We start from the raw sequence: 22,950 nt of genomic DNA, 5'->3' as shown, positions 1-22,950 counted from the left end.
GTGGCATTGTGGAAAACAGCCAGTAGGCCCAGACCTGCATTCTTAGTGCTTTATCTTCAGAACTACTCATCCAGCTTCCATTGTTCTCCAGGACTCTATGATCTGCTTTGGGGTGTAATAGGCATGGGATTCTGGGGAGGTATCTCTCTGTCTGTCTATCTATCTATCCATCTATCTATCTGTCTGTCTGTCTGTCCGTCCGTCCGTCCGTCCGTCCGTCCGTCTATCCGTCTGTCTGTCTGTCTGTCTGTCTGTCTGTCTGTCCGTCCGTCCGTCCGTCCATCTATCTATCTATCTATCTATCTATCTGACTGTCTGTCTGTCTGTCTATCTATCTATCTGTCTGTATGACTGTCTATCTCTATCTATCTATCTGACTGTCTGTCTGTCTATCTATCTATCTGACTGTCTGTATGAATGTCTATCTCTATCTATCTATCTTTATATCTATCTATCTATCTGTTTATCTGACTGTCTGTCTGTCTGTCTATCTATCTGTCTATCTGACTGTCTATCTCTCTATCTATCTATCTATCTATCTATCTATCTGTCTGTCTGTCTGTCTGTATGACTGTCTATCTCTATCTGTCTGTCTGTCTGTCTGTCTGTCGGTCTGTCTGTCGGTCTGTCTGATGGTCTGTCGATCTATCTACTTACCTACCTGTGTAATGTTGTGGAAAACAGCCAGGAGCTTCCAGTAGGCCCAGGCCTGAATTCTTAGTGCTTTAACTTGAGCACTACTCATCCAGCTTCCATCGTTCCATCCTTCCAGGGTGTAATAAGCATGGGATTCTGGGGAGGTAATTGTGATCTAATGCAACTGGAGTGTTCCAACACCAAAATATGTAAACAACTGGCATCAACCCACATCCCACTCCAGCATGCTCACATCATGCACTGCACTCCTCCCGCCTCCCAGCTCTAATCTCATTTATAGGTCATTATCTTGAGCCCTGTGAACTGAATGGTGGGCTGAGTGTATCGTTACACCCTGAGCATTAGCTGTAGGATTATGGGATTAAATTCAGCCAATAAAACTCTAACTCTACATTTAAAATGACCAACAGTCTTGAAGGTGGACTGGTAGGTGGACTGGCAGCGTAGGTGGTGTACAGTGGTTTAAATGTGTACTGAACGTTTAAAGGTTAGTGGTTCAGGGGTGATGTTGTATATTTGCTCTGAGTGACAGAACACTGCACTCACCTGATAACCTGTCTGTGGTGATGGGCACTGTATGATCTAGCAACAGAATTTATCTGTCTGTCTCTTTACCTCTATGTCTGTTTGTCTGTCTGCCTACCTGCCTTCCTATCTATCTATCTGTCTATCTATCTGTCTATCTATCTATCTGTCTCACTGGTCACTGTCTGTCTATCCATCTATCTATCTTTCTATCTATTTACCTGCCTGTCAGTCTATCCATATGTCTGTTTGTCTATATGTCTATCTTTCTCACTGTCTGTCTGTCTGTCTATACATCTATTTATCTATGTGTCTATCTATTTACCTCCCTGCCTGTCTATCTATCTATCTATCTGGCTGTTCAGACTGAGTCACATTGTCGCATATCTGATGTGTATCACATCGGACCGTGTTTTCTGTTGTTCACACTGCCACTCAGATAACACATCTGTGTCATGCATGATGAAAGAGCTCAGATTTGGGTCACTATAATGCAATAAAGTAGTTCCAGACCAGTTGTTAGACTGCATGTGTTTAATTATCACATTTGACAATATGTCAGGAATAATAGCATAGCCGTTTCTGCATTAGCGCTATAACCGGGTTTTAGGGAAAAAATGGATTATTCCTTTAAGACCTGATTTGAGGCTTTCTCCGTTAAGACACAGAGCCACATAGATGCACTGAAACATCTGTCTCCACATCTGCTTTTAGGTGAGGAGTGTAACCAGAGAGGCCCAACAGTAGCCTCCTCCAGCAGCCTGCTAAGCCTTACAAATTAGCGCTACGTCATAGCTTCATGGTTGTGATTTTTAGTCTTTTTTAAATATTTTTTATTTTTTCTGTCCATGTTGGCTCACGGGGTTCCGTGGCAGCTCGCAGAGCTTCTCACTCCAAACCAGGCTGTGTGCGTTTGATGGAGGCCAGCTGTGGCTGAAGGACTCTGGGCCTACGTTTATTTGCACTGCTAAACAGTCCGTGCACTGAAGTGGGCCGAGAAGGGGGACAGAACAGCACAATGCGTTTTGCAGGACACTCCCCCTTACTATCAACCCATGGGTCTATTGTAATTCGCTCCCTACCAGAGAACTAGTGCACTATGTGGTGGCCTGTTCACTCTTTTAGACCCATGATGCACTGTGTATTGTAACATACAGGTCAAAGCGAGCTGCAGCTGGCAGTGGATATTAGGATGGGAAGGTGACTTACCCAAGAGCCTGTCCAGTTGCCTTCTGAACAAGTGGTCTCATAAGAAGCCAATATGGCAATTAAGACACATGTAAGCATTGGATGAACATGTAAATAGCTGCCTTGCTAATATTAGGATGTTGGCATTTAACACAGATGGTCAGTGTGGTTGTAAAGCTAGTCAGTCAGGCTGAAACCTATGCTGGTAAGCTCGTTAGTTAACCAGCTCAGCTTTTGACCAGCAAACGACAGGCTAACCATCTATTCATTTGCTAACTGCCTTCATATTGAACTATGTAGATTTTTACCGATGTATGAAATGGCATGCTTACAATGCAATGTCACTCGCCATTCCCTTTAAGAGCCAGGTGCGGCCTTGCTTTGGCGGACTGCTATTTCAGGGGCGCAGCTACCTGCGTGTACGTGTTGACGTCTGCCTAGGACGTTTTCAGTCAGTGGAGCTCCTGTGTTTTCCGTTGCCAAGATGGCAATACGCCAGAAAGTGACCTGAGCACACTTCATTTGCAGACCACCGCGCCCATTAGCGTAGATATATTCACAAACACCAGCACTACTTAAACGCCACTGGCAGAAGGCGTGAAAATAGACTGTTGGTGGGATGTAAGATAGCAATGAGCATCGCGACTAGTCTGCACAGGGTGTAAGATAGGGCCCACAGTACCACCAAGACTGGTCTTACTGCTCAGGTGTACAAAATACTCCTATCATCATTTACGAATCATGATAATCATACTATAGTATAACTAATATCATCATAGTAGAGATGGTAAGAATAATAAGAGTAATGATGGTAATAATAATGGTGGCAGGAGGGTGGGCAGCTAGTCTGACACGGGTGACAGGGGAGCAGGGAGGAGGTAAAGAGACTTTAACACTTTTATTACTATATTATTATTACTTTAAATATATCTGCTCGTTTATTGGACGTGTTTTGTTGATGTTGCCAGGTCTTTTAGTGCCAGTTTATTGCGTGTTAGTAATGTGAGCTAGCTCACCTGTAGCAACATTCGTATTTCTACTCGTTAGCTTTATTGGGGCTCCTAATAAAGGCCTGCAGCTGACCAGTGATAACTTCAGTGGTTTCGTAGATCAGGGATCCAGTGACATTCAGTGGGAATGATAAGCCCCATATATAGTGGGTCAAGCTGTCCTGAGCACTGTACTGTACGTAGTATGTAATAACTAGTGTACAAGTGTGCAAGAACTGTAGTGTGCGAATCGGGACACAGCCTCATGCTGGGACCAAATACAGTTTCCATTGTCTAAAGGCTTCAACCAATCCGCAGCAGTGCAGTCTGATAGTGGGCGTGGTCTTGGCAGCGCATTATTTAGTTGTTTTAAATATGCCGTAACTCCACCCCCTGCGCGAGGCGGGATACTCTCGTCCATCCGTGGCGCAGGAGGCGTGGCACCTCAAGCCAATGCTGGCGCGGGAGGGCGTGGCCTAAGGGATTACGGAGCGGGGTAACCAAAGCCAGGTGTGGAGTTTCTGGTGCTGGGCGCTGCTTTTTGGTCCTGCGAGCCCCTCGTAGGGAGCAAGAAGGGAAAGTCATCGCTTTCTGCTGCCGTGCTGTGTTCGCTTTGGAGAGGGGAGACCACAAAAATCCATAAAAACATGCAGTTTGAAGGACGTGGCTTGCATTCCTCCACCTACGAGAGGTTCGTTTCATCCTTTTGGTTCTTTAAAAAAAAGGAGTTGCTGGTTATTTCTCTGGGTCCAGTGCCAGGAGCCAGGAGCTTCCCATAAGCCTTTGAAAATGTGATCAGAGCTTTTGGTTATGGAGCTAAATGAATGGAGCAGATAGTGGAGACAATGCTTTCCCTCAGGCTGGTCAGAGTTGGTCCTCATCAGTAATGCTTGTCTGTTGTTTTGCAGAATTTTGGCAGCTTTAATATTTGTGCTGTGCTGCTTTCAGTCAGGGAAAAGTCAGGTAAGTTGAGCCTTTGCTTTTGCTCTTCTGGCACAGTGACCCTGTGTGTCGCAACTGGCTTGTTTTTCCATCTTCATGGTCTTTCATGCTTTTGTTTTTTTTAGTTTTTTAGCTGTATTACTCATTTCGACACACACTTTTGCATGGGAAATGAATGAAAACCCTGGTACCATTTAGTTTCCACACACATACTTGTGTACTTGTGCACTACCTAGTCCATCCTAGTACACTAGCCACCATAAACCTAGTCTGCTTGTGTTCTTACTCACAGTGCTACCTCCTATTCTGGTGTTATTACTACCCTGCATTAGCTGGTGTTATTACTGTAGACTCGAGTGCTCCACCTGTGGTTCCACCTTTTTCCTCTCTTTGCAGAGATGCACCGAGGGATTTGCGTACGACCACCGCGCAAGGCAGTGCATCGGTCAGTAGGTCAAAGATCAGTAGTACGACAGAGCTGCGTTAGAGGTGATCAAAGCATGGATGTGTGACGTCTTGTTGTTCTTGCAGATGTGGACGAGTGCCGGACCGTGCCGGACCCTTGCCGGGGGGACATGCGCTGCGTGAACCAGAACGGGGGTTACCTGTGCCTGCCCCGGAGCCTTTACTCCCAGCCCTATGCCAGAGCAGAGCAGCCGGCCTACCCGGAGGCGTCCTACCCTGACACCTCCATTGGGGCTCCCGACCAGTTCCCACTTTCTCCTGCACTGGGCCCCAGAACTGGCCCTGGCCCGGGCCCAAGCTATCCCATAGTGAGCCGCTCCTCCACGCCATGCCTGCTGGGATACACGCTTGGAGAGGATGGGACGTGTGTTGGTGAGTGCGCCCTTTTTAGGGTCCATGATTGCCACAGTTCAGTTCCATATAATAATTAGTTAGGATTATCGAGGCTGCAGTTGAACGATATAATGTAAGTCTGGGGTTTGATGTGGAAAGCTCTGCTAAGCGCTTCCTATAATTGGCCAATTTATTAGAACCCCCAACCTTGTGTTTCCAATAACCCGCCACTTTATGATCTTCCTCTTCTACCTTATAGGCCCACTACATAGGTGTACGGTTACAGACTGCAGCCCAAACAGATGCACAGTTTGCCAGCTGCCCAGTACTCCATTCATCATTGGTCAGTTCTTGACCACAGGAGCGCTGCTGACCCAAATATATCCAGCAAGGAAAGGCGCTGTGGTCTGAAACTGACCACTGATGAAGGGTTACAGGATGGCTAACACATCCTGCATCAACAGATGGGCTACAGTCTCTAACTGCACACCAGAAATGTGGAGCTACACGATGGTTTCTGATAAAGTGGCCAATGGGTGTATAGAAAAAAAAGCATCTCTGATGCTGCTCATAAGTTAGCCTTGGGGCCTCAGGAAGTGCGTCAGATGTACCTGTTCACATTGATGTGGTTGTGATTGATCTGTCTTTGATCTGGATCTGATCTTTGTAAGAGCTGTGTGATGCGGGCTGCTGGTAGGATGTGTCTATCTGGGCAGGATGAGGCTTTGCTGTGGTGTTTACTCCATTCTGGGGTCTCTTTTAGTGGGTCATGCGTCTGTCGGTGTCTCAGACAGTGCACAGACACAATAAAAGCAGCGGGGCTGTAATTTACTCATATCTGTGGTGGTCTGCAGGGCTTCAGTGGGACGGGCTATCAGCTTAAAGACTTTAGCAGAGCTTCTCTCTACGGTTGGTCTGACTCATCTGTCTCCATTAAGCCACGGAGAGTAATACAGAAGCCTGGTGTGTATCTGTCGTAGCTTGCTGTGTAAAGTGGGTCTGCAGTGAGAAAGACCACCCTGTTAGATTCGATTAGGTGCAGTTAATTACGTCTTGTAATTGAGCTACATGTAATCCGTGCAACATGCTGAAAAACGTGCAAGTGGAATCCGGAGAATGGCCTTCAGTTAGTATTCCCTATGATTCTTTTTTTTAATAAAACTAGCAGATTAGAATTAAAATAGCTGGTGACTGATCTGCTTAGTTTATCAGTCGTTTTTACATTATTATTTTTTTTACAATTTTCAGTTGTTCCCAGCTACAACAAACCTAGCTTAAACTTTAGTTAAAGTTAAAGTAGCTTAAACTTAAAGTTTAAATAGCTAAAAGTAGCTCTGGTGATGTTCTGCTTAGTTTATCGGTAGTTGGGCCACTTGCAAATTTGATACACAAACTTTTAGTTATTCCCTATGTAAAAAATGTCTGTTACAAAATAAATGAGTTTATTTGGTACCTCAGTTAGCCAGTAACATCCAGAGAGCAGTCTTAAGTCATTCTAAACAATTAAAATAAATTGTGTTACAAATTAAGGTGGTGGTGCAAATGAACCTAGCTGAAACCTAGCTATGAAGAGGTGTAGTTGGGTCTGCTAGGTAATGGTGTTAATATAGCTGAAGCTGGTGAACGTTTAGCTTAGTATATCAGTAGTTAGGCCACTTACAATACTGCTAAAATATCCAGAGGGCAGTCTAAAGTTATTCCAAACTATGAAAAATGTGTTTTACAAATAAAGGTAGTGGTACCTCGTTTTAGCTGATGCTGCAGTAACTGTGCTAGCTATTGATGTTAAAATAGCTGAAGCGAGTGAACATTCTGCTTAGTTTATTGGTAGTTTAGCCATTTTTGGATATTGATATCTGGTATCCAGGGTCTGGTTTTTATTTTTTCCCAGCCACGACAAACGGCTGTTGCTGATAAACCTAGCTTAAATGTAGCTAACAAGAGGTGCAGTTGGGCCGGCTAGCTAATGATGGTAAAATAGCTGAAACTGGTGAAAGGGTTGTTAGGTTTATCAATAATTAGGCCACATCTAATACTGATCTGATACACAAACCATTAGTTATTCCCTATAAATTAATATACAATTTGGTACCCCTGTTAGCTAGGAACATTAAAATAGCTGGTGACTGGTCTGCTTAGTTTATCAGTAGTTAGGCCACTTTCAAACCCATTACACAATCTTTAGAAATATTATTACAAACTATGAAGACTTTGTGTTAGAAATAAAGGTAGTGGTACCTTGTTTTAGCTGTCAGCATTAAGATTACATTAATGTAAAGTAACGTTGCTAGAGGAACATTTTGCTTAGTTTATTAGTAGTTGGGCCACTTTCAAACTTATTACACAATCTTTAGTTATTTCTTGCCTGTTACAAAAAAGCTAGTTTATTTGGTACCTCTTTTAGCTAGGAATGTTCTACTTAGTGTATCAGTAGTTGGGCCACTTGCACTTCTAAAACAATACCCAGTAAATAACAACAGCTATTCAGAAATATGAAACATATCTGTTACAAATGAAGAAGGGTATTTTAACTAGTTAACTAGTGGCATTACAATTCTGCAGTAACTGCTAGCTGCTGTTGTTTAAATAGCTGAAGCTGATGAATGTTCTGCCTTGTTTATCAGTAGTTGGGCCACTTGCAAATCTGATCCTTCACTTATTCTCTATGACAAAATGACTGTTGCAAATAAAACTGGCTGTATAGAAGTGGAGGTTGCAGTGGTATCTCAGTTAGCTGGCAATATTAAAATACAGCACTTTCTCTTTCTTATTCTCTGGATATTGGAATATCCATGACCATTAACCAGAGTTTGGCCACTTCGGCTATTCCCTGTGAGAAATGCCTATTAAAATAAAGTTAGCATCCCATCAAGGGATGTACCTGTAACTGTATAGCCTAAAAATGGCTATTCCCAATATCGGCCACTTCCGCATATTGCGCATTTTCATTTTGCCAATCGCTTGGATGAAATAAATGGCATTCAAATTGCGGAAAAATGCCCGATAATGGGAACAGTCGCTTTTAGGGGAATATATATATTAGCTCAGTTAGCTTAAAAACTATTATTATTATTATTATTATTATTATTGTTATTAATATTAATAATAATCATCATCCAATTTGAAGCATTTTGAGCAACTACAGCTGGACAATATGAGCACTGATAGGTTAGCTAGAATATGTTGCAGTTGTGGATGGATTGACTGCAAGCCTAAATCTCATATAATCTTACTGATGTGGTTTCTGACAAGACTGCTTGCTAGTCTCTTACTTAACTATTTAGTATGTGATGATGTTGGCGTGCATGTTGCGTAATGCTAATGCTAATGTTAGCTTTTGACATATTTTTGATAGTTGTCTTAAAATAAATGATAAAATGATAATAAATACTGAACTCTTACTTTGATTACCTCTCTGTTGAACAAGGTGCCTGTGGAGTCTTTCTGCATTTGACAAATAGCAAAACAAATCCTTAAAATGTCAATCAAAAGTTCCTCCCACCTTCAAGAAACATCATCAGAAGGGGGTTCTAGTTTTATACTGGATAGACTGACTCTAGAGAGACTGCTGCTAGAGCGCTGCTGCAGGAGGCAAGCAGGCATGTTTACGACCGATTCAGCGATGACTGAAATTTTCATTTTGGTCATACTACTCCTTTAAGTGATGCAACTCATTTAGTAGTAATAACTGATGGCGGTGTGGTGAACTGTATTTTAGTGCTCCAGACTATAGCATGCTGTAATTTCAGAGTGTGCACATTGCTGGGGGAAGAGATGCCCGTCCCAAATGCGTTCTCCAGTCGTCTGCCAGTGTCTTTTAGGGTCACTTTGATAGATTTGCAACCCACTACGTCCACAAGGGATACGCTATAAAAAGAACGCATGCATTTTTCCAGAGAAATCCTGTTAGACGAAAGCCGCATTCCCCTGAAATCAAGTGGAACTGGGTAATAGGTGGAAAGTGGAGCCAGATATTCGGCTCAGGCTGCTCGTTTCTGCTTCGAGACAGATAATCAGCTCTTTTGGGATGTTAGGAAAGTCTCAGCCTTTTGGGTTCTGTAAGCCTTGTTTGGGTAAGCCGCGAAATAGCCCACTCTCTTCAGCATATTGTGGTAAGCCACGCCAGCGATGAAGTCATCAGATGTTGAAGGAGATTTCCTATTGGCCGGCTGGGGCACTCTGTCATTTGTTGGGGAGGGGTTATGGTGTATGTGTATGTGCTGAAAGAAGTTATGGAGCTGAAAATATGCAGACTCCAAGCATGCCATCCGTCATCTGACAGTAATGGCTTTGTGAGTGAGTGTGTGTGTAAGTGGGAGACTGTCTGTAGAGTGGGCAAGGCAGGGAATGCCCTAATGTTGTCAATGGCACCCAGTCGGTCGCGTCAGACTCTCTCAAGCTGTCCGTCACAGCTGTCAAGCGCACCTTGTTCCACAGCTCAGATAATAAAAAAAAATAATGCTCCGCCCACTAATGCATTTGTTCCTAGTTATTGTTGCTAGGTTGGACAAGCTTTAGAGAATGCGGGCTGAAATCCCGCTCAACCAAATAATAGCGTTTTTGTCAAAATACCCGCATTAACTGTGAGATTGATTTCTAATTTGTCGATTTTAACCCTTTTTCTCCCAATCTGGTACTGACCATTAACCCACCCGCTCGTAGCTCCCCCCAGCTTTAGCAATGCTTCCGACACTAGGAGGGTAAGGACTTCTTTCGGCGGGTCCCCAGTTCTGCCACACCAGCTAACAGATGCTTGTGCCGTGCCAACAGCGTTTAATGAGGCATGAGAGGAGAGAGCGCCATCTACCCACCAGGAGAGAGCCTGGCTAGTTGTGCTCTCTCTGACTCCGGCTGCTCATGGCAAAGCGGCATGGTTCGGAAATCATCTTGCCACCCCCAGGCCATAGTGGCAGCGCCTGGTGGCACATAGGCCATTGTCTTAGCTTTGATTAGCTACAATAAGACAGTCCAGCTTGGTAGCGGAGCATTTTAAAGGCCCATGTTAGGGCTTGGGGATTTTTTTTTTTACAGTATTGTGGTATTGTATTGTGGATGATATTTCATTTAGCATTAATAAAGTTCTGAGGATTCTGTTCCTCTTACAAACCTGATATAGGTTGTTTTGACTGAACCGAACTGAATTTTATGGCATTATATCAATATATTATATAATATTTTATCAATGTTTTTGAATTATATTAATTATTTGATATTAAAAGGCTCAGTTTCTCTGTCCTGTAGATTAATAGCAACTCAGTTTGCCCTTGCGCTTGTAACTAGAGATAGGCGATATGGCTAAAATATGATCATATTTTATTTTATTACCATACCTAAAGCCATGATATGATAAACAGCTTGCCCACCTCTGCTTGTAATTACTGAATAAAAGGGGTTCAGCTGGAAACTGTCTGTGATTTAGCAAATTTTAACCCAAATCAGCTGCAATGTCCCGTTAGGTTGAACAGGATTTGGGCCAGTGTTCTCTACAGCCTTGCATGAATTGCTTCAATGGAAGCATTTGTGGGCGGAGCTTGGATGCACAATTTGCAAGGCACTCAGTCTGCTGGCAACAGACCTGAGATCTAGAATTACTTTGAACTCTTATTAGGGTCTGGTGTTGTTTAGTCTATCCACAGCCCCCGTGTTCACGCTTTGCCGTTACGTCTGTAGGTAATGAGGTGTGTTTGGAGAGTGGTGGACCGTTTCATGTGTCCATCAACTCCACAGAATGTCCACTGGTGAGATCAGCCTCCAAACTGATGACATAATTGGAAAGGTTGTGGTTCAGAAGGCTGTATGTTGAGTTCCTCAAGTCAAGCAGGCAAGTGGGGCATTCATTAGTGTGGTATCAGTTTATTTACCATTATTAGAGTCTCCACTCCAGGTAGGCCTTAACACAGGCCTGCTTTCCAGGTTTCATACTAGACCAGGTGTACCACAGCGACCACCCTGCTCCTGTCGTACTGTATACCGTGTCTCACCTTAATTATACAACCTATCTACAGTGTTTTAGTCTTTTAACCCTGCAGAGGTGTTGCTTGACTGAACCGACCCACCAGGAAAGTGATGCAGATGAACGGGGGTAAAGGGCTTTGTGTTGTGTGTGGAATTCCCTTCATGCCTCCTTTTAACTGTAATCTCTTTATTATAGCTTCATGTAAGCAACCCGTGCATGGAGAGAGAGATGTGTGTGCTTAATCTTTGGGGTGAATGTTGTGTTCTGTGCAGTTGCTGAGACCTTTGTCGGGATTTGCCAGCTTGCATGCACTTCATCACATCACTGGATCTGATCTGGACGCCAAACCAGCGGCTGTATATTCCACAATCACCTCCTTTAGGTCTAGTGCAAAGTTCTGTATGGAAAATTGGCTCGCAGTGTCTGATATCCGTCTCTCTCTCTCTCTCTCTCTCTTTCTCTCTCCACACAATTTATCCCTTTTTCCCCTAATCTGCCCCCCTAACCCCAGTCGGTCTCTTTTTCGCTTTATCTTTCCCGCTTCGTCTGAATGATGAGTGCGGTAAGTTCAGGCCCTCGCTACGTTCCGCCAAACGAGTCTATATAAGGACCTGAAGTGAACCTTTCCAAAAACGGCCCAATTCTCCTCGCCCTGCTCCACATCTGCTAATTCTGCCCTGCTGTGGCGCATGTGTAGCCCACATGCCGTGCCCACCTCCCTCCGTTCCTCACTGGACTGCGCAGTCTTAAAGCAGTAGATCAGATTTACACATTTTTACCTCGTTCTTCCAAAAGCAGTCAATGTCCAAATGTTTGTGGACACCCCTTCTAATGAATGCATTCAGCTGCTTTTAGTTGCACCTGTTGCTGACACAGATATGCACAGTCCTGACATTCACAGAACGCAATCAAATCCTCACAGCAATGCTCCTCTGAAGACTAGTAGAAAGCCTTCTTTTCTGGACTGTAGAGACAGTTACTCCAACAAAAGACAAGAGCAGGATAAACTCTTTTTTAATACCCTTGATTTCAGAAGACAAAAGGAATGAACAGGTGTCCCAATACTTATGTCCAAATAGTGTATCTAACAAGTAGGCATGTCCAGATATACATATATTTTTTGTCCTTCAATCTGATCTGAGTATCGTCTGATCCAATTCTATCCAATCTGTGTAGTTTTATAGCTAATACAGTTTTAATAGATGATTATTACTTTATTATGTAAATGTTGTTTATTTGGGTGTTTTGGAGTGTTAGCAGTGCTAAAAACAGTGACGATAAGCTAGCCACAAGCTAATTTACACTCTCTGCTGTGTTTTTTATTTTTTTTATTTTTTTTATTTATTATTATAGCCTACTGCATGCTGTATAATCAGTAGTGCGTTGAACAAATTCAATTTAATATGCTGTATTAATACACTCTACAATTATTTGTTAATATAGCATCAATGCTAACTTACACCGAACATGTCTTAATTAGTCAACACCATTTGAGCTGAGGGGGATTACCCCCTTTTTTTTCAGTGCTATCAAGTGCTGGCCTGAGGTCGGATTGGAACACGGCCCGATTCTGAACCCCTATGCGGTGCTAGACGGTGGTCCCCCGAGCGCCGTCCGCTATCAGCCACCTCCAGCCTGGATAAACAGGACTAATTATCTGGAGTTAACACTCAGCCACCCCTCGACTCACACACACATACATGCACGCCATTTGCTCTCTTTTTAAGTGTGTGACTTCACTGTCTGAGAACCGAGTGGGGTTGTGATTTCCACATAAGGAAATATGCTGGTAATGGGACGCAGCGATACCAGAGCGAGTGGTCGAGAGAGAGAGAGAGAGCGTTGAGACTTGCACTGCAGAGTGTTAGTTTTAGATGGCTGCTGATGATTAAAAGGTGATGTATTTGAAGCCGTGGGAGAGCAGCTCGGTGGAGCCATAATGATGATGGATGTGGCCTGTAGGCATGTTCCCAGCTTTCTGTTCCATATGTATGCACTACACCCTTGGGTCACTTTATTTGGTTTGCAGACAGGTAAAGCGCTGCAAAAGTCCGGCCTGTAGTAGCCAAGCTAGTGTGTTTCCTGAAGGACTGATGTTCTCCCACAGATTTCCTGAGTAAACAAGTGTAGGAGTCCACTAATTCATGTTGCTAACATGAATTGAAAGCTTATGTACACCAATTAGCATCATCACACGCTCGCCCCAAACGTGTAGAGATGTTCAGTGATGGCTAATAAACTTGATTATGTGGTTTCTGACACTGTATGACTCACTGCTATCTAGAACATGGGCTGAAGTATGTTAGCATAGCTAAAAACTGGTGGTTGGTGTGGCGCAACAGATAACACCACCACCTACCATTGCGTTACAACAACACCATGTGGGAGACCAGGGTTCGATTCCCAGTCTGGGTGACTGTGCTGCGCTACACCAATAAGAGTCCTTGGGCAAGACACTGGCCCTCCTCTGTAATACCAGTAACCTTGTAAGTCGCTCTGGATAAGAGCGTCTGCTAAATGCCATAAATGTAAATGTAAATGTAAAAACAGTGGCCGCCACCTCAGAGCCTGGATTTTGGATCAGATCTATGAGAGATAACTGAACATCTCCAAACGGTCAGATGGTCTAAGCTGGTGTTTGATGGTCAAGGTGGTTAAAACTGGTCATCCAGGCAAAACATAGGCTACCCTATGCTAGTAAACCACCTGGCTAAGGTAGATAACCTGCTTAGCTCTTGACCAGTGTCGCTTGATGGACTATCAACATGACCAACTTGACCAAGCTAGTTGTCAAGCTAGTCATACTGGTTGACTCGTTGGGTAAAGCTGGTGGACCGGTTTGGTCAAGCTAGTCATACTGGTGGACCAGCATTGTCTTGACGGACAACAAGCTTGGTCATATTGGTTGACTGGCTTAGTCGGGTTGCTCATGCTGGTAGACCAGCTAAACCATCAAATTCAATAGAAAACATCTGCTAAGATGGTCCACCAGTTTAAGCAGGTGTTTTTTTTGTATGTGATGATTTACTGATACTGTTAGCACCATGTTAGCACCATGCTAATGTGTGGTAATTAACTTCAACTGCAAACTTGTTAGCTACTCTATCTGTTTGTATACATGGTTTTTGACGCACAGTTATCTCTAAAGATGGACTGAAGTGTGAAGCCCTTCTCCTCGTTCTTCTCTTCTCTTCTCACAGATATCGATGAGTGTGAGGCAGAATCCCATCAGTGCAATCCCACGCAGGTGTGTATAAACACGGCGGGCGGCTACACTTGCTCCTGTACAGAGGGCTACTGGCTGGTGGGTGGACAATGCCAGGGTGAGTATCATGCTGCGTCTTATCAGAGGAAAGCCAATGTAGATGCGGAGGCCCGTTTTTTCCCCCCTCTGGTTTGCGTTTGCAGGCGCATTACAGTCTAAACAAATACGAAACTACACAAACAGGCAAAATATCTGAGATTTCATAACAAACTAAACAAGAACAATAGCTTCATTGTGTGAATGGAATGTGCCGGCGTCCATGTGGTAGTGTGTTAGAGTAGCCTTTACTTCATATCAAGTGTCCGTTTGTTGAGGACACGCTCTTATTTGGACATATTGCACCAACTGTTTAGTTTAATATCAAAATACCACAGTTTCTCCTTCACTCCAGATGTAGTCGATCAGTCTAGTCGTGTTTGGTGTCTGTATTTTGCCTCTTTTGTAGATTTTGCACTAGAAGCTAATATATAACACCGTAATTAAAGCTTAAACCCCACCAGTTAGCATCACAGGCTTCAAATATCAGCTTCTTACCATAAACAGTGAACTAAATTCAGGCTGTTTTCACCAAGAGGATGACAAAGCTAGCGGTCCACTGGCATTTAGTTTGGAGCAACTTTTTAAATGACTGGTTTAAACTCTATAGTGTTTATTAACTTACCGTCCAGTCTGACTGACCCACCTGACCATTCAGCTTCCAGCTCCTTCACAGCTCACCACATTCTAACCATGCGGAATCCTCGCAAGCTCCTTTACCACCCTGTTATTGTATCTCAGAATTAAACACACTGATTATTCTTTAGTTTCTGAACAAAAAATTATAAGATCTGCCTGCCTAGCAACCGCTCGCTTTCAGAGATTTCAGAGGCTTTACGATTCCTTGTAGCGTAAGCCTTTAGCCTGTTTAACCTCACTTCCATGTTCTGTTGTAGCCGCCGCATTTAGCCGTAAAAGGCCGCGCTGATTAGTCTGTCCTACAGTCTAGAGTTTATTGAACTTGCCTCATCTCTTCTGTTTTAACCCCTCTACTCTCCTCCCATCCAGATATTGATGAGTGTCGCTATGGTTACTGCCAGCAGCTGTGTGCCAATCTGCCAGGCTCATATTCCTGCTCCTGCAACCCGGGATTTAACCTTAATACGGACAGCAGGACGTGCCAAGGTACACACACACACACACACACACACACGCAGGCAAACACACAGAATATCATTGGCTCAGCCATGCAGAGTTGAATGTCAATGGCCTTATCAAAAGAAATCTGCAGTGTCAAATAGCTGTGACTAAACTGGGGGAAGAAGGTTAAAAATAAAACTGTAAAATGTTCCAGAAATCAGAAATCAAGCTAGAAAGAAACATAAATCATTAAAGTAAGTTAACGTTGCTTAGAAATAAAATGAAAGCCATGGTTCCTGAGCTTTAAAAGTGGTTTAAATTTCTTTATTTTCTTTACTTTAATAGTTGTCTAACAGTGATTGAAAAAAGGTTCAGAAATGATGATTACTGGAACCCAAACAACCAGATAATATTTTGCTTTCCTCTGAAATTGATGGAGAACATTGATTGATGTTTAAATTACATTAAATCTCTCTCTTTTAGACTGGCCTTTAAACATGACTTTTGAATTAGCATTGTTGTTGAACATGTACTAGGGGTACATGGCGATATTTTTTGGAATCGGGATGAATTTTGTTATGGTGATGCACCTCACAGCACGATCAGTGCTTAAAGAACCAAGCAAGTTAGGTGTAATTACTCATGTTTAATTGGATGGAGTAGAAAAATAATAAGTGCATTAAAAATCACTGCACTTAGTATGGGAGTGTTTGGATAGCAGGACTTTTTATAGGGTTACATGAAAAAAGAACAGGATACATTTTACTATATTAGAGATATAGGATATGTACATGGAAGTGAAAGGAATAAAATCAGTACACTTTAAAATGAAAAAAAAAAAAAATAATAAAATTGAGGGAAAAGACAATAGAATAAACACACTTTTTTAACTTAAGGGAAAAGAAAAACCTTTTGTAAATCTTTTGTACACACACACATGCAAACACACAGCATATCATTGGTTCAGCCAGGCAGAGTTGACAGAATAATAGGCTGCACTGGATAATGGCACCATCATAAGAAATCTGTAGTGTCAAACTGGTAAGCGTTGATATGCATCGCAGTAAATATTGTGTGTGTCGTGAAAATGTCTTTCGCTCGCTTGTCCACTTGTTCAGCAAGAAGAGTAACATGATCACTGGTCTTAAAGTAGAAAAACAACTAGATTGCAACCAAGTGAAAGTGAATCCTGGCCACATAGGGCTTAATCTGCTGCACTTTTGCAATAGTAATGAAATGCTTGAGAAGATAAGCTGGATCAGACATGCCAACACATTATGATTCTTTGTATGTCTACATTTTATGGGCTAGTATTCTGTAAATAATTAAAAACAGTGTAAAATGACTCACCTGCAGGTGTGTAAATGTTGATGGATGTAGTGAGATTGGTGAAATTAGTGCCTCATTTTTTCTCTCTGCAGACATAGATGAGTGTGAGACTGACCCCTGCACTCACGGCTGTCTGAACACGTACGGCTCCTTCCTGTGCAACTGTGACGAAGGCTTCGAACTCGCTGCCGATGGAACGACCTGCAACGGTGAACAGAGGAGCACAGATAGGCCCTAGTCTCAGTCTATATACACTATATAGTGCACTATATGTTCTGCCTTAGATCCAGTGCATAGTCTTACACCCCACCGGTGCTCTATATAATACCCCTGATTTACCAATGTAGAAAACAGAGATATGGGTTCCAGGAGAACGGATCAGCAGAAAACGACTGATGAGGAATGGGAAATCCAAAGTTTAAAGAACTAAAGGATGCAGCCAGCATGTAAAAACTAAAAAAATACAAGAATAGAGATTCATACATACATTATATGGACGAAAGTATTGGGACACCTTCATATGCATTGTTTTTTTCTAAAATTAAGACTATTAAAAAAAGAGTTGATCCTGCTGTTGTCTCTATTGTCCAGGGAAGAAGGCTTTCTACTAGATTTTTGTATCTCCTCATATTGCTGTGAGGATTTGATTGCATTTGATTTGTAGAACTCACCCCAAAAGTATTGGATGCAGCTCCATCCATCATCCTAGAGAACACCGTTCCACTTCTCCACAACTCAATGCTGGGGGGCTTAATACCCTTCTAGCACTGTCCTATTCTTTCCTATTCTGTTGACAGTACTTTTGTACAGGGACTAGATAAGCTGTGTGTGTGTGCATTTGCACATCTGTGTCAGCAATAAGTGCAGCTTAAAGTAGCCGAATGCATTCATTAGAAGGGGTGTCCACAAACTTTTGAATGTATTGGACATATATATATATATATAGTACATATAGGACATATCATTACAGTAGAAATGTATGTACATGTATATAATACAAACGTGGCATATTATTAATATTATTATTATTATTATACTACATAATAATATATGATATACTGTATTATTATTAATACACATTGATACTTACAAATAGAAAACATACGACACCTGACTGTGTTTCCATGCAACATTTGTTTTTGAGATTTCTCTCCACTCTCCTTTCAGACCTGGATGAGTGCAGCTTCTCAGACTTCCTGTGTCAGCACACATGTTTAAACACTCCGGGGTCGTACTCATGTGCCTGTCCACCTGGCTACTACGTTTTTGAGGATGGCAGGACCTGTGAAGGTAGTACGCCTTCTTACCACCAAACCAAACCTGTACAGCTTGTACAGCTTGTTTTATTTTTTACTGTTTTTTGTTTTATTGTCAAAAAGTTTTAGAATGTATGGGAGCTGATATGCATGTACAGTATTACTGCATGTGTTTATTCTGTACTAAACAGCACTGTCTTATAAACATGTTATAACTTGTTAATGTGTTTCTTCTGCCTGTAGCTGTTACTAGTGATGATGATGATGCGAATGTTGATCATCCTGACCCCTAACTCACTGTTGTGTGTTTGATTTCAAAGACCTCAATGAATGTGAGTCTGGTAACAACACGTGTACAACAGCACAAGTGTGTTTCAATTTCCAGGGAGGGTACACATGCCTGGACCCCCTCACATGTCATCCGCCCTATGTAGAGCTCAGTGACAAGTAAGTAAGTCTGAGAAAGATCTCCTTTATAATATGCAGAGCTGTAGATGATCCTGAAATTACAGAAAAGAAAAGTTTGAATATTACCAGCATCCAGAAAACGTTACATTTGGAACAATGTGACCAAATCTTGAGGCAAACATTTTGACAAGAAACAGATAATTAGTAATTATTTTGGGGCAAGAATTATTAAGGCAGTGATTTCTGATTGGATAACTATTGTGATATGACATGTAATGCTGTGTCATGTGATTTATGGTAAATTATACACTTCTTTAAAAAGCAGATCTTTGATAAACACATTTAATAATACATTAAATACATGAATCAATTAAACTGCCTCAAATAATGTATCACAAATTGGGAAGTCTGTGGATTGATGCTGTATTTACATTCAAATACAAACATTTACATATGTTAATATTCTCCCCATTACAGTAAATGTTGCGGTATGTTATGTAGAATTTATACATTATTGGTGGCTTCAATATTGGAAAAAACATACAATATTGTGATGTGATATATATAAATTAAAAATCCAACGTGAAATTAATGTGTAGGACAGTGTAGTGTGCCTGTAGAAGTATATACTTATATATATATATATATATATATATATATATATATATATATATATATATATATATATATATTATATTATATGTCATTATTATTCTGTAGGGGCACTTTAATTGTAAATGTATTGATGTCACCTTAATCTTAGGCAAAGTATTATTTATGTCAATCTCTCTCTCTCTTTCTCTCTCTCTCTCTCTCTGTCTGTCTGTCTGTCTGTCTCTCGTTATCTCTCTCAGTCAGTGCGTGTGTTCTGCGGAGAACCCTGCCTGTAGAGACAGGCCGTTCACTGTTCTGTATCGCCACATGGACATGTCCTCTGGTCGGAGTGTTCCTGCAGATATTTTCCAGATGCAGGCGACCACCCGCTACCCAGGAGCCTTTTACATCTTTCAGATCAAGTCTGGCAACGAGGGGCGTGAGTTTTACATGCGGGTGAGTGGAGCTTTTCGTAGACTGAATTCATAGAATTTCAGACTACTCTCAATTCTCTGCCTCCAACACTCCCTGCTTTTCGACATGCCTGTTTTCTTTACAGTAACATTAAATTACACCTTTCAACCACATCCAGTCTGTGCTTTTAACAGATGTTTGGAGAAGAAAACTGTCCGATTCATCTGCAGATAAAAGCTGTTCCTCATACCAAGGAAGAGACTTTGAACATTCATCTGAGGGCTGCAGATAAATCTGCCTAAAGCTTTAGAGCTCAGCTTCGCTGAGGTTTTTAATACTAAAGCTCTTCTCGGCAGGGTGTTCCCATAGCTTTGACCGGTAGTATATATGGTGTAAAGTGAACCATGCCACTCTTTAAAGCATACATCCCATTTAGCATTCTGGGTGTTTGCAAAGTATGGCCAGAAGATGGAGCTATAAGCACAGGAATATGTGGGAAGCTCGCCATCCCAGTTTGCCTTCCGGATTTTGCTTGTCTGGCTTTGCTCTGGGGAGTAAAAGAACATCAGCATCCAAACAAAACTTCATATGATAACTAAATACAGGACTGAAAAGAAAATTAAAGGGAGTATATAATGGAAAATCTGATTATTATTTATTATTATTATTATTATTATTTATTATAATTTTTTTCTGCAATAATATTCAAATATGGGCACAAAGATGCATTTCAAATTGAAGGCATTTGCATTTGCATAATATGTTTATTGTAGGTTGAAGGTTTAACGGGGGTTTCTGACTGAACCCCAATTTAGCTAAACCAATTAACCCACCCGCTCACTAGGACAACACCCCCCCCCCCCCCCCCATCACTTGCAATGCACCTGGCACTAGGAGACTGAGGACAAGCACATGCCTCCTCTGGTACTCTGAACTGCCGCCAATGCAGCATCATTAGGCAGCCAACCATCAACCAACAGACGGGAAGAGTGCCATCTACCCACCTAGAGAGAGTACGGTCAATTGTGCTCTCTCAGGTTCCGGGTGCTGATGGCGAAGCGTAGTGTCAATGTCTTAGTCTATTCAAAGAATTTAACGAATCTGAGGCCCTGAACTGCTTTTTCAGTGACACTGAATTCAGGGCATCCAATAGAAACAGACATAATTTGCATATATCAGTCCTAAAGCCACAGTAACAAAAACATGGTTGATGCCACAGCCATCCGTGTTCAAGAGTCCCAAAGAGTGTAATGTCTTTTCTCTTTCTGGGTGGGTAGGGTCTTCCCCATCAATCAGCATGGGTAATGCTAGGCAGCACGGGTGTCTGTTAGCTCATGTAGCAGTTAGCATTGTCCATGCTTGTAGCAGCAGTTTGAGAAGATGTGGTAGAGCTTCTTCACGTGTGTCAGAGGCGCTGGTAGCACTGTGTGATACCAGGGCAGTCCTGGATAGTGTGTGGGGTTTAAAAATGACTAAATTGGGGAGAAAATTGGTTTTAAAAAGTCAAAATCACAGCAAAAGAATGTAAGCTTGGTATTTAACGCTTGCTGTTCTTCCTTTCACAGCAAACCAGCAACGTTAGCGCTACGCTGGTCCTGGCTCGGCCGATCAGAGGACCAAAGACGGTTGTCCTGGACCTGGAAATGGTCACCGTCAACAACGTCATCAACTTCCGCGGCAGTTCCATCATTCGCCTCACGATATTCGTCTCCGAGCACCCCTTCTGAAGCCCACCTACAAACAACTCTGACACGTGTCACCTTTCCGTGCCCCTTACCTCCATCATGGACTTTCTGTTACTGCATTACCCATCAGGCAGCTGCGTTTATTCATATCTGTTCTGGAATGTATTTTACACTGCTTTTTTCCTTATTTGTTTTGTTTTTTCGTCACCCTCCTCCTCATATTAAGTCTGGACTGATGTGTTGCACCAAATAGTGCCTCTCACCATCTGTGCCTCTTCACAGTGGACTTTTAATATACAAGCTGCCTTCTGCAACCCCTGCACCCCCTACATTTACCTACCTACATCCACTCAGAAGGATATTTATGTCGTTTTTCTTTGTTCCTGTTTGAGTTCGTGTTTGCGTTTCCTCTACGGGAAATGAAATGGTTCAAGCTCAGTTTCCTCATTCTTAAAGAGGCTTTTCTCAACGTTACACCACCTCCGGTTCTTTCCTCCAGTCAACTGTGAAAACCAACTTATATGAAAAAAAAGTCCACAGTTTTTAACTTTCCAACCAGAGCCAGTACTTTCCAGTCTTCCAGTGCTTGTATTCCATCTTGAAGCATTACAGTAGTTTTATACCTGAACCCTTAAAGCCTCCAGTCCAGCAGGCATCTGTCCCCTAAGTCATTTCTCTTCTCTGCCTTTTTTTATATGTCAGTGTAACAAGAGAGCCTGGTCAGTCCAATAAAGATGAACGTGATGACCTGAGAATATGTGTCGTGTCATTTCGTCACACTGCAGGTAATCTACATTTACACTTTATGGCTGAAGCTCTTGAAAATACATGTGAATCAGTTTACAAAATCTACCTTTAGCAGTCTTGCACAAGGACTCCTGTGGGGTGCTTGTCCAGCCTGGGAATCAAACCCTACCTTGCCACTGGAAGGACGGTGTTACCCACTATGCTACAAAAACCACATGGCTAAAGTAAAAAAAAGATAAAGTTAGTGTGTAAAATACTTCAGCCGAAACAACATGGTACAGTAGATGTAACTAATAGATGTAGATGTTGTTAGGGGTTCCCTGGAGGCCCTGAGGCCCTAAACTGCTCTGGTCACAGTGATAGCAATAGGGCTACCGAAGCACATGTTTATAGGTATAGCTTCCTAAATAAGTCTATATTTACTGATATTCTGATGTCAAAAAATATATAGTATAGTAAAATAAATGTATAGGTACTGATAGTGATCATTTGATAGCCCAAATGACATTATCACAAAATGACACCCATCTGTACCCATGCTTTTCCAGCTGTATCCATCTATAACCATCCATACCAATCAATCCCCATCAATACCCTCTCTCACCCATCTGTACCCACCTTTTCCATCTATATCCATCTATACCCATCATCATCTATAACCATCCCCATCAATACCCTCTCTCACCCATCTGTACCCACCTTTTCCATCTATATCCATCTATACCCATCATCATCTATAACCATACCCATCAATACCCTCTCTCACCCATCTGTACCCACCTTTTCCATCTATATCCATCTATACCCATCATCATCTATACCCATCCCCATCAATACCCTCTCACACCCATCTGTACCCATCCCTTTCCATCTATATCCATCTATACCCATCATCATCTATACCCATCCCCATCAATACCCTCTCACACCCATCTGTACCCATCCCTTTCCATCTATATCCATCTATACCCATCACCATCTATAACCATCCCCATCAATACCCTCTCACACCCATCTGTACCCACCTTTTCCATCTATATCCATCTATACCCATCACCATCTATAACAATCCCCATCAATA

The 22,950-nt window shown here is 42.3% G+C and overlaps 1 protein-coding gene across 1 annotated transcript; it reads left to right on the top strand.

The window, feature by feature from the left end:
• The first annotated feature begins 3,880 nt into the window (after positions 1 to 3,880).
• On the top strand, positions 3,881 to 21,877 carry fbln5 (fibulin 5). The gene is made up of 11 exons (XM_072676748.1): positions 3,881 to 4,050; positions 4,268 to 4,322; positions 4,698 to 4,746; positions 4,833 to 5,138; positions 14,256 to 14,378; positions 15,365 to 15,481; positions 16,858 to 16,974; positions 17,933 to 18,055; positions 18,342 to 18,468; positions 19,284 to 19,479; positions 21,003 to 21,877. The coding sequence occupies exons 1-11, from the start codon at positions 4,007 to 4,009 to the stop codon at positions 21,162 to 21,164; spliced, it is 1,419 nt and encodes a 472-aa protein (XP_072532849.1). The 5' UTR covers positions 3,881 to 4,006; the 3' UTR covers positions 21,165 to 21,877.
• The last annotated feature ends 1,073 nt before the right edge of the window (positions 21,878 to 22,950 follow it).

This window comes from Salminus brasiliensis, chromosome 4, assembly GCF_030463535.1.
Source record: "Salminus brasiliensis chromosome 4, fSalBra1.hap2, whole genome shotgun sequence".
In the NCBI taxonomy this organism is placed as follows: domain Eukaryota; kingdom Metazoa; phylum Chordata; class Actinopteri; order Characiformes; family Bryconidae; genus Salminus; species Salminus brasiliensis.
Note: the sequence above shows the minus strand (reverse complement) of the source record. Positions and strands in the feature narration are given on the sequence as shown.

Coding starts and splice junctions, on each gene's coding strand:
- fbln5 (XM_072676748.1), top strand. CDS start 4,007: ATGCAGTTTGAAGGACGTGGCTTGCATTCCTCCACCTACGAGAG. Junction 15,482..16,857: donor GGACAGCAGGACGTGCCAAG/GTACACACACAC, acceptor TTCTCTCTGCAG/ACATAGATGAGTGTGAGACT. Junction 18,469..19,283: donor TATGTAGAGCTCAGTGACAA/GTAAGTAAGTCT, acceptor TATCTCTCTCAG/TCAGTGCGTGTGTTCTGCGG.